Raw genomic sequence first — 12205 nt, forward strand, 5'->3', positions numbered from 1 at the left:
TACTCAAATAAGCTCACATATTCTGTATTCCTTGCACCTCTGATTTATACTCAATAAGTTATGACCCCACATAATATGCTTGATACCTGAAAACAAATCCTGTGACCATACATTATATGATGATATAAATAACCTGACTAATTCATTACTCTTTCTCTTCTGGGTGATATTCTCCCACAGGCAAGGCATTGTGTCTACTGCAATTCCTCTTGTATCCTTATAAGGCTCTGGGTAGAGTCTTGAAAACAATGGATCTGCAATAATTATTTACTGAATGTATTTACTGATTAGTTAGAATTTATGTCCAAATTACATGTGCCCATAACGGGAAACTGACTGCAATTATTTTATAATGTCTTCATATAAAATGTCTGAAGCACAGGTGATCTCATTAGGTAATTTATGGGATATATATATATATATATATAAGATTTTATTTATTTATTTTTAGAGAGGGGAAGGGAGAGAGAAGAGAAACATTAATGTGTGGCTGACTCTCGAGCGCCCCCTACTGGAGATCTGGCCGGAAATCCAGGCATGTGCGCTGACTGGGAACTGAACCAGTTACCTTTTGATTCTCAGGCTAGCACTCAAACCACTGAGCCACACCAGCCAGGGCTTATAGGAACTATATTTAAATGGAGTGTATAAAATGATCCATAGTCCAACTCACTTCAACTTAAAAGTTTAACCATACTGTTATTACCTGACTAGATTTTTTCTTAAAAATATAGAAAAAGTACAATTCTTAGAAATATAAAAACAAACAACTCTACAGAGTCTAGTTTTGGTCTCCACTGGAGTATCTCAGTGATTATAAAGGCTGCAAGTTCATTGTTTTGAGTTGAACACCACATTGGCCAGATCAGAAAAGCTGTGAACTGAGAAGGAAATTGTTATTCCACTGATGGAAACTCCACTAGAGAGTATCATTCTCCTGGCAGCTGAGACGCCGGGGTTCTCACTGTGAACACCAGTGGTCTTTTAATCACACATTATAAAAGCATTTCGATGCTTTGCAGGCAGCTTTTCTTCAAAGATTTTCCTGCTGCTTTCCTTCCTGAGCACAATGGGTTCAAGATGGCTAATGCTGTTTCCTAGTTATGCCAAGAACCTCCTGAATGCCACTGGGCTTTCATCATGAAGACAAATGGCGAAACATCAAATACTCATTCTAAATGGGGACTCCCACGATCATGTTATTTTTGGGAGAGCAGCTCTCTGGCTCCATGGATATCACTTGAACGGAGTAGCCGTGTTCTTCAGCAGCTCTCGCTCGGTCCAGGTCCACCAGGCACATGCACTGTTTCCCTGAAATAGAGACAGCGGTATCATGAGACCATGTTCAGCTAACTGTGCCGTTTCAGGTTGTTTAAGGGACTGTGACAAAAGTCTATAGGAATATGGAGAATGTTATTTGCCCCCAATTTAATTCCTATTAAATTGGGAATGCTGTTTAGCTTCAATTTAATTCCCAATGAGCATGAAGAAAAAAAAATTACAAATAGATAACATTTCAAAGATTTTTTCTGCTAGTAATTTAAAGAATGTCAACCTTCTAAAATGTATTTATACATAAATCTCAAGTAAAAACTACAGACTCTATTTCCCACTATGGTTAAAAATCCATGTATTGACTTTTTCTCTGTCATGCACTTTGAAAACACAATATCTGTAATAGTGTAAAAAATTATATCTGTCTCTAAGAATATCTAAAATGACATGCAAACAAAGGGACATCTGAGAGAATGTTGCATTTTGCATCTGGAGTTTTTAGGACAATAATGAAGTGAGAAATAGAAAATATTTGCGAAAGTTCTCAATTGTGTGCCGATTATTTCGGTGGATGAGTAATGCTGATTGTAGCATAATCTTAATTTTCAGAGCTCCTGTACCCCTATGAAATAGTGGTATTCAATTTTCTCTGTAATCTTTGGAAAACAAGAGGAAACCTGACTGGCAAGCAAAGCAGCTAACTTGTGTTCTTTTCACAAATGCAAGCTTTTATTTCAAAAGTAGCTCAGGAAAAGAAAATGATTTGAGGTCGAATATATTCAAAGCTATGGCTTTTATACTTTAACTTCCTTAAATTCAATATATAAACTTCTTCCTCTTGGAAGAAGTTTACTGACTCCATATAAATTCATTCGTTCCATTTTTCTTCAATAGTTATAGCAATATGTAAACATTATTTCTAAATGACTTATTTAAATGATAGCAGAAACGGCTACATTAAGACAGTTTCAGAAGTGAAGACAGAACATTGAAATAGAAAAGGCCTTCTATTTCAAAAGACAAAAGAATCCTCACAGAATAACATTGGAAGGTGAAATCAGTAGGTAGGAATTGGTACCAAGAGGTTCAGATTTAAAATATTTTGTATATTTTCCTTAAAAGGATCATGCCAAAAAAAGATGAACTGGCTTAGAGTGATATAGAAAGAGATGTCTAGAATTCCATTTAGGCTACATCAGCCCCTGTTCCACAGCCATATAGCTAACATTTTTTTCCCTTAAAATATCATTCCTCTTTTAAGACAGCTGTAAATGCACCCCATCCCCATCTACTTTTCCATTTAAAATGAAACATTCTCTGTCAGATGGGATGCTCTACATTCCTTCAGTCCCCACCCTAGGTTTACACTGCAGCTCACTTAGCCTTGGCTTTGATCCCAGTCCAGTTAATTTTTCTTTTACATTACTTAGAAGAATCTCATGTTTTCACATATTGAAGCAGTGTCTTTACAACTAAAATCCAGTTGTTGGAAGTCTATCTTTTGGGAGCTTCCTAAAATGTTCACAGAACAAAACTGACCTGTGTGAAGTATAGATGTAGACATGTGATGGGACATGCCTTTGGACCGGACATTCCCTCCTTTCATGCCAGTGATCACGCCAAGTGCTTCTCATCCTCAACTAGCAACTTCCCTTCCAGCCATTCCCTTCTGGTTTAATGCCTAAAACATCACCCATGTACACCTCCATCCATCACACCAATTATGTCTCAGAGTGCAGTGAAGTTGTATCCAGTGTACCAGTATTTTGCTGTGTATAATACATATTTTTGCCCAAATTGTTGAGGGAAAAAATAAGGATGCGTATTATACATGGGCAGTGCTAATTCTGTATCTATACAAATGTTTTCAATCTTTTATTTATGCTTATGTGTTAAAAGGGTAACTCTAGAAAGCAATAACAATATCCACATGTAAAATAATACCCCAGAATATGATAATCAGTTTTGTTTCTAAATAGACATCAATCAATAAATAATTGAATTAAAAGTTTAAAACAAAAAAATTTCCTGAAAGTTTGGGCCAAAAATGTGGATGCACATTATACAGGACAAAATATGGTAATTTGATATGTATGTAAATTATAGCTCTCTGTATATTTGATTGTACATCAAATGTACATTCAACTAATTCGAAATGTTGCAAATGGGAAAAGGAGGAAGAGGGAAAGAGAATGAAAGGGAGAGAGTTGCAGGCAGAAAAGAAGCTTTTTCCACGTGTTTATGCCCCAGAGTGTGAGAAGGAAATGACTTGTTCCTTCAGCCTCAAGTTTCAAAACTCTCTCTAACTGTGAGTATCCTTCTATGCTGACTTTGATTTTAGAGTTTAAAGGTAACTAGTTCTCTTATAACATGGTCCCTGAGTAAAAGCTAATGACCACATTTAGTGCTCAGCCAAAGAAATAGTGATCTATTTTCCAGACCAGGATGGTCTTCAATGTGGGGCTTTTCTAAATAATTTTTAAGGCTAGTTTTCGCTCTGCTCAGTCATTTTAAGCCCTAATTTTGGAGCCTGGTTTTCCAATGATGTGATTCCATCACTGGTGGGCACGGCAAAGGTGGGTAAGAGCTTCGTGTCTGGAATCAAATAGTCTGAGCTCACAGTGTGGCTCCACCGCACCAGCTGAAGGGTCCTGGCCATGCTTTTGACCCAGTTCTCCTCTCTGTCTGATACAAATAATAGCATGTACATACTATTGTATGTACACATACAAATACTAGCACCCCATAACTATTTTTATAAGAATTTACTGAGATAATGGGCGGAAGGTATTCATCTCAGTTGCTTAAATGTTCAATAACTGTTAGCTGCTGTTATCCTTCTAAAAGTCATTTCTTTTTCTAAAGCAAACTCTTAGATTAATTTTTTAGTTAAACTTGAAATGCAATGGTAGGTCTTTCAATTTAGGTAATATTTAATATTATAAATGTCAAATATATTGGTCTATGATTAATAATACACAAGTATACTTTTTTCCAAGAAAGAAAACATTATCATCCTAGTTTATAAGTTTTTAATGCACTAATTTGGGTATGCATGGTTGACTTTTCCATCTTTATTATTTTCTTATGTGGCTTTTGATAGGTCCTTCAGTCTGTTTACAACATAATCATTCTCCTCAATGTACAAACACTGAAAATGCATTTAATTTAAAAGTAATGTTAACAAAAATGGAATAAAGTGTTGTCATTGTTACAAAGCCCTTTTCAATAAGGATTAAGTTTTCGGGGGAAAATTGAACTTTACTTTCTTCCTGATAGATGGACCGGCCCTTTCCACACAGAGCTGGTGCATTCGCCCCCAGGCATCTCCCACATAATCTACGGAACAGCTGCAGTGGAAACACACACCTACAAGCCTCCTCGGGGCTGGGAGCTGGACAGCTGTCTGATCTGCAAATCTGCACAGAGTCATGTGTTCCTAAAAGAAAAAGCAACAGAAAGTGGGCTTATTTTAATCTTTTGCTTTAACATTATAAGAAATTAAGGAAATTGCCTCGTTTTTCTGGAGTTCTACATCGATTAGTTGAATAAATTGCTGCACAAATTGTTTCATATAAGCAAATTTTCAGAAAATGGTGCTCAGTATCTTTTTTTCTCTCTGAATAGACAGCTCTTCAGATGTAGTTCACACGAACAGGTGCATGGAAGATCCCCAGGGCCATTTAACAGTTGATTTTGGCAGAAATAGAGTTACAATTTGTGATTATAACACGTGACACCAAGAGAGCTAAAATTTATTTACATTTTTCCTTTAATAAAATTGGAATCCAAGAAGACATTCTAAGTGGCTTTCCTTCTCACTACCAGAGGGAACGGAAATACTGTAGAAGGTCACTGTTCGTGGCTTCTGCCATCCTCTGGACACCCAGCAGAGTTCTGGTTGCTGTGCTGCTCTTCCCGACTGTCCTTTAACTCAGTCCCTTTAGAAGAGAGCAGGCTGGCTCTCTCACTTCCTCTCACTCCAAAAGGCTGCACCAGTGTATTTATTTCTGCTTTAAGAGGAACCATAGAGTAGCCCTCAGGGAATGGGAGGGAGATATTATATTATTGCTTCTTAACAATTTTAGGAAAGATTGTGTTAATAATAATAATAATAAGAAGAAGAAGAAGAAGAAGAAGAAGAAGAAGAAGACGACAGCTTTACAGGATGAGAGCTGATAAATCTGCACAGCACTGTTAAATCTGCAGGTGGACAAAGGTGAGTGATTTGTTGCTATCAAGACGCCGACAGGGCTCCCGTGACAGCTGTTCACTCAGAGCAGCTGCAGTTTCTAAGTGTGTAAATGATCTCACCTGTCAGCTTGGCCAGTGGGTTGAACTCAGATTCATCACTTGTCTCTTGGTCTTTTGAACATTCATTTTGCAGCCTCCATTTTTAAATAACGTAACTAAGATGACTGCGTAATGCTGAATCTTCTTCAAGGGTTAACTTTTTCTCAATTTTAATGTACTGTGAAAAATGCTTTAGGACTCATTATAAATTTTAGTGGCAATGTGTAGGGTACTAATGAAATAACTAAGTTTAAATAAATAACTTTTATTAAGCTTTCATACACTGGCATCATGAAGGGGCAGAAAAATAATTTAGAATTATATAATATGAAGGAAAGGCAAGAAAAAAGTATGCCCATTGTCCTTGTGGTATTTTTTAATTAAAGCTCACTTGAAATATAGATAATATTGAGGCACTCACAACCTCAGATAATGTCTGTTTCTCTCTTGTCCTGGTAAGTCCCATCCAAGCACAAATTATTGGAATTATTTGTGAGTGTGTTCTTCCCTATAGAAGTTAAATTCTGAAAGGGGGAGACACACAGTAGGTATTCAGGAAATGTTTGCGGGCCAGTTGTATGTGGAGAAGAACATTTCCTAAGTGACTCTCAAGATATTTGGCACTAAGTCCATGTAGTTCTGTCTGCTAGCCCACCCACCATAGTTAAGTTAGGAAACACTGAGATACCAACTTGCTACAGTATTCAAGAAGACCTCTCTATAGAGCATTTACAGTTAAGACCCCCACAATGAGGCTGGTGGCCAAGCAGCTTTGAGGGGTTTGGGAGAAAGAGGAGATAGAGATGAACTGGGTCCCAGAGAGTTTTCTGCTCTCTGGAAGAGCCTGGTGTCCTGTCTCTTTTGATTCCAGAATTTTTTTCTTTTCTAAGCAGTGGGGACTGGGACTGTGGTACCTGACCTCATCACTCTAGGTTTTTCCCATAAATTCTCTCAGAGTTGGCTTTACCTAGCATCACTCAAGGAGGCATTAAAAACAAGCGTCTAGTTTTTATTTATTTTCTATTTAGTTTCAATTCATTTTCTACTTTGTCAGCAGGGCCTTGAGATAGAAAGGTGAGGTGTTTTGAATGTTATGAAAATAAAGCTCCCAGGATCTTAATATTCCTCTCAAAATCTCATAGTTCCTTAGGATATGAAAACTTAAATCTAGTGGGCAAAGATGAGAAAAGCCCTGGTTTGAATAAAAGCATGAACATGAAAATTTCTCTTTTCTCTACAGTTCTCTCTGTACATGGATGTGTGGAGGTGGGGGCTAGGAGAGATGAGGGTAGGAGACAGAATTGGGGTGGGCATTTAAGAAGGGGAGGCGAAGGAGATATAGGTGCCAATGTGGGAGAATGAACATTTTTAGGTCACTATACTTTGCTATTTTAGCCCTGGCTGGTGTATCTCAGTGGATTGAGCTCGGGCCTGCAAACCACACGATCGTGGTTCGATTCCCAGTCAGGGCACATGCCTGGGTTGCAGGCCAGTTCCCAGCAGAGGACTCACGAGAGGCAACCATTCATTGATATTTCTCTCCTTCTCTCCTTCCCTTCCTCTCTAAAGATAAAGAAATAAAATCTNTTTATTATGATAATAAATGTTGTGATAAACATTAGCTTTAGTTCTTTTGTTTCTCCTCTTACTTTTAAAAGTAAAACATGGCCCTGGCTGGTGTAGCTCAGTGGATTGAGCGCTGGCCTTCGAACCAGAGGATCGTGGTTCGATTCGATTCCCAGTCAGGGCACACGCCTGGGTTGCAGGCCGGTTCCCTGCAGGCCAACTCCCAGCAGGGGATGCACGAAAGGCAACCATCATTGATATTTCTCTCCTTCTCTCCTTCCCTTCCTCTCTAAAGATAAAGAAATAAAATCTTAAAAAAAAAATAAAAGTATACTTCACTATTTCACTTTTGAAAAGGGAAGAGAGTAAAATTCCTAGAAGACAAGGGCTGGTATACAAAATGATACTAGACATTTTTGGTAGGTGTGTACAAGAATTGCAATTAACCAAACTAAAAATCCAAACTAAGTTATTAAATTTTAATAGGATTATTTGTGTATTTCTCTCATATATTATCATTTCCTAGATTTTATTATGCCATGCATCAATCATTTAATTAGTTGGCAGTATGTTCGGAGAGGGGGAAACCGTTTTGCTCGGGTGGGCAACTCAGAAACTCAGAACTGTGTCACGTGCAGGAAGTCAGCTCTGTGTATCCCCTGTGTCTCCGCGTCTGTGAGCAGAGGCACTGCCTTTGCTCCCGATCAGAGGCTGGCAAACTATGGCGTACTGGCCAAACCCAGCCTATGACCCAATTTTGTATGGCTCAAAAGCTGAGATTTTTTAAATTACATTTTAAAGGGTTGTAAACATACAACAAAGAGAAAAGACAATATAGAATATGAGGGAGATTTGTAAGTGTCTGGCAAAACCTAAACTATTACCTGTTACCAAAAATTTTGTCTCTGCTCTGGATTATCGTTTCAAAGATATTTGAAGAGCAAACTGCCTTGGAAACTATAAAGTGTCTTCCTCTGGAAGAACGAGCAGGCACACTTACTTAAAGATTAAATCTTAAAACATTTGGGTTTCCTAAGCTCGGGTTTCCTCTCCCGTAATGCAACTCTCTGTGTATGTAGGTGTCACCAGGCTCTTTTTGACCTGCCCTGTAGCAACTGGGGCTGGGGAAGTCAGCACCAGTCTGGCTTCTCCTATCACAGTAAGCAATAGCAGGGTTTGCCTCTGACTCAGGAGTCCCTGTCTTCTGTCAGCGCCCATGGATCTGTCTGTGGAAGGCTAACTAGTTGGCTTGCACATAGGGTGAACTTTCTAGAGGGTAAACCCTCTAGAAAGTCTTGTCAGCTACTTGAAGAGTAATCTTGATTTCAGAAAGAAAATCCACATTAAATGTTCATGAGTAATTCAAATATAATTAGAAACTGCATGCTCCATTAGAAATCCGAGAGGAAAAAATATAAAGAAGAGATGACAAGTATATTATAGGAATACATATCTAGATGTTTAAAGGTTACCTTGTATGATAAAGTTTTCTTAAATTGTTCACTGAAATAGAAAAGAAAAACAAATTAGTCATCATTTTAAATACCACATATTCACAGTAGAAATAGTCTTGAAGGAACTAAATCACAAACAAATAGATATATTTTATATGAAGAGTATATAATGCTATCCTGAACTAAAAACTCTGACAGTTTGAAATGTCTTTATAAAAAGGCAAAAGCATACCATCAGTATGTTATTAATTAAAAACATTCCTTTCAAAGATTGTTTACACTCTCAGAGAAGCACAATCATTTTTTTCCTCTTCCCATCATGAGTGCACACAGATTCAATCTGTTTTACAGTGTGGGTTTTATTGTTATTCAGGCATGGAGGGTCCAACAGATCAGGAGAGGACCACCATTAAAAAGATAGTTTGCTCCTCACTGTTTCGAAAAGGAGGGGCCTGTCATGCCACATGGGGCCACATGGGGAAGTGCCAGGGGGTCAGGAGGCAGAGGGAAGGCACCTTTACTGCAGATTCCCTGGGAAGGAGTGGCAAGGCCGGCGGCCGGGTGGGTGCACAAGCTTAGGATTGATTAGTGTGAGCAACGTGGGGAGTCTCTGGGGGGCAGGGGCTGTGCCTGTTTATCTGGTGTCTGGCCCTGGTTCTCCAATAACAAAGGGGGCCCATGTAAACTTACAGAGGTGTGATAAAGTAGGCAGATATTCAGACTTTGAAATCAGATAAGTGAGACTGCAGGCTAAACAACTCAGATTAGCATTCTTAAAAAAATTCCTAGCACTAGACTGAAATTCTTTGGTGGGTTATAAAATATGCATTTTATCTAAGTAGGTTTAGAATAAAATGAAATTTCAACTATTGAATAAGCCTCAAGTTATAGTTTATTTTTGGCTTCTCCATAGTTCCTTTGGTTTTTCTTCCAATTAGTTGCAAATTGTAGTGGAGAACAAAATGATTAAAGGCAAAGAATAAGAAGGCTATTATCTGTACTTTTAACTGTAAATTACTTAGATGGATGCTTTTAAGTATACATACTAATGACAAATAAATTACAAGGTTCCTAAAAAGTTACAATGCAAATGATGTCTTTTTTCTGATACATTATAGGACAGACTTTCCAAAACTAACACGTTTAATCGATTCTATAGTTAAAATGATCAGCATGATTCTCAGTAACTACGTCTCAGGGAATGAAATGTCATAAACACGGAGAGAATGGTCCCCCAATAAACCGAGTTAAAGTGATGAGAATTAAAACGGCTGCAGAACTTGCAGATTAATCATCACCACCCATGGGCAGTACTTTAAAAAGCTGCTATTACTGTACCTAACAACGACCTACATTTATTGAGTGCTTAACCCTATGCTGCTTCTGAGTGCTTTACATTATATCATTCAATTCCCACAAAAACCTTGGAGTAATTTGCTGTTATAAGCCCCATCTTGTAGATGAGAAAATGCAGCCAAAAAAGAGTTTAAGTGAATTGCTGGAGGTGAGACAGCGTATCCAAGAATGAGGAGCCAATGTGTGCCCCAGGTGGAGTACTTCTGGGTCCTAAGCCCTGAACTACTATACCTACTGTCTCTTGTGGGTAGTGATTTCCATTCAGAAGTACATAGAGAAGTGCTAAAGCTGTTATACTTCTAGCCATCTGACTCCTAGGTGGACTTGATTCTAAATTTCAGCAGGAGCTGGACCCAGGAGAAAAACCAAGGGCAGAGAGGAGATCCTCTCTTCCTCCCCTAATTTATATCCAATACTTGCCCTTATGGGAAGAGGAAATGAGCTCGAACCTGAAATCTCATTGTAACTTTATATCAAAAGAGTTCTGTGCATTGGTTTAATCCCCACATTGCTACCTTAGGTAGAACACTTTCACCTTTTTGGAAAATTGAACTTGGAGGTATTCTGAATGAAACCATAACAGCAAGGGCAGGTGACAAAGGCAGCCCGTGTTTTTACGCAGAGCTCGATCACCATGTCAGTTGCGACCCCACAAGCATGCAGAGCCACCTGGAAAACAAAACCAGACTTTACAACTCGGTTCTTTCCAAACAGTGCTATTTTAACATCTTTTAAAAAGATACTTTATGTGAGGACTGACCCTCAAGAGGTTTCAAGTTACCATAATATTATTCCATAATAGTTCTCATTTGGATATACCAGTGAACTAGTTAGCTATTCATATTAATTTAAAATATTAAGCAAGGTTGAAAAATTACAAATGGAATAACAAAATTACAAATGCAAATGAAACATAAGATTAATTTCATGGAGAATCTGAAATTATGTTTAGTACGGAAAATAAAATACGTATGCATTTCTCAACTACTGCTCTTGCTTTTATGAATTTAGTTCAGTTGTAGCATTGTTGCAAGAACACTAGACTGAAATCAGAATTTCTTCTAGTCTAGAACTCTAGTTAGCTGTCTGAGACTGGGCTACTAAAAATTTGATTTTGGGGGCCTTAGTCACCTCAACTATTAACTATGGTTAACATGACTGATGCAAAGATAAAATAAAGATGTAACTGAAGACACTTTCTCAAAAGCTGTATAAATATAATCTAATTAGTGCTTTGTAAAAAGTACTAAATCATTTACATAGCATATTTTCATATTAATATTATAACCATTCATAGCATTAAATGACTAATTACATGAACTACTTTCAATGGTTTAATTAAAAAATAAAATTAAAATTAAAATTAAAATTGAAGACATGACTGAGGCTTCAATAATTCATGACAAGAAAGATAATTCTATAAGTAATTTTAAGTAACAGGTGCACAAAGACAAAGAAATATGGATCAAATGAAAGAACAGAGCAAAACTCCAGAAAAAGAACTAAGTGACCAGGAGATAGACAACCTATAAGATGCAGAGTTCAAAACACTGGTCATCAGGATGCTCACAGAAATGGTTGAGTATGGTTGCAAAATAGAGAAAAAGTGAAGGCTATGCAAAGTGAAATAAAGGAAAATTTACAGGGAACTAACAGTGATGGGAAGGAAACTGGACCTGAAATCAATGGTTTGGAGCAAAAGAATTAAATAAACATTCAACCAGAACAGAATGAAGAAACAAGAATTCAAAAAAATGAGGGGAGAATAAAAAGACTCCAGGACAATTTTAAATGTTCCAACACCTGAATCATAGGGGTGTCGGAAGGAGAATAGGAAGAGCAAGAAATTGAAAACTTATTTGAAAAAATAATGAAGGAGAACTTCCCTAATCTGGTAAAGGAAATAGACTTCCAGGAAGACCAGGAAGCTCAGAGAATCCCAAAGAAGTTAGACCCAAAAAATCACATACCAAAGCACATCATAAATTCATTATTCAAGATGAAAGATAAGGAGAGAATCTTAAAAGCAGCAAGAGAAAAGGAAATAGTTTCTTACAAAGGTGTCCTCATAAGACTATCCGCTGATTTCTCAAAAGAAACCTTACAGGCAAGAAGGGACTGGAAAGAAGTATTCCAAGTTGTGAAAGGCAATCACTTACATCCAAGATTACCCTATCCAGAAATGCTATCATTTAGAATGGAAGAGCAGATAAAGTGCTTCCCAGACAAGGTAAAGTTAAAGGAATTCATTATCCCCAAGT

General features: G+C 37.6%; 1 protein-coding gene across 3 annotated transcripts in view; it reads right to left on the reverse strand.

Annotated features, from left to right (window-relative positions):
- Positions 1-536: 536 nt before the first annotated feature.
- The window catches only part of GSTCD (glutathione S-transferase C-terminal domain containing), a 152977-nt gene continuing 141308 nt past the window's right edge, over positions 537-12205 (reverse strand). For 2 of the 3 annotated variants that reach the window (XM_037031851.1, XM_037031850.1), the window contains 4 exons: positions 10480-10613; positions 8607-8637; positions 4645-4714; positions 537-1311 (listed from right to left, as the gene is read on the reverse strand). In XM_037031851.1, the coding sequence (XP_036887746.1) occupies positions 1175-1311; positions 4645-4714; positions 8607-8637; positions 10480-10613 (372 nt within the window). In that variant the 3' untranslated portion in view covers positions 537-1174. The remainder of the gene's footprint in view (positions 1312-4644; positions 4715-8606; positions 8638-10479; positions 10614-12205) is intronic. The other variant, XM_037031852.1, reaches the window with a different exon arrangement.

Source organism: Sturnira hondurensis, unplaced genomic scaffold (assembly GCF_014824575.4).
Source record: "Sturnira hondurensis isolate 20B ecotype Veracruz unplaced genomic scaffold, ASM1482457v3 Scaffold0021214, whole genome shotgun sequence".
In the NCBI taxonomy this organism is placed as follows: domain Eukaryota; kingdom Metazoa; phylum Chordata; class Mammalia; order Chiroptera; family Phyllostomidae; genus Sturnira; species Sturnira hondurensis.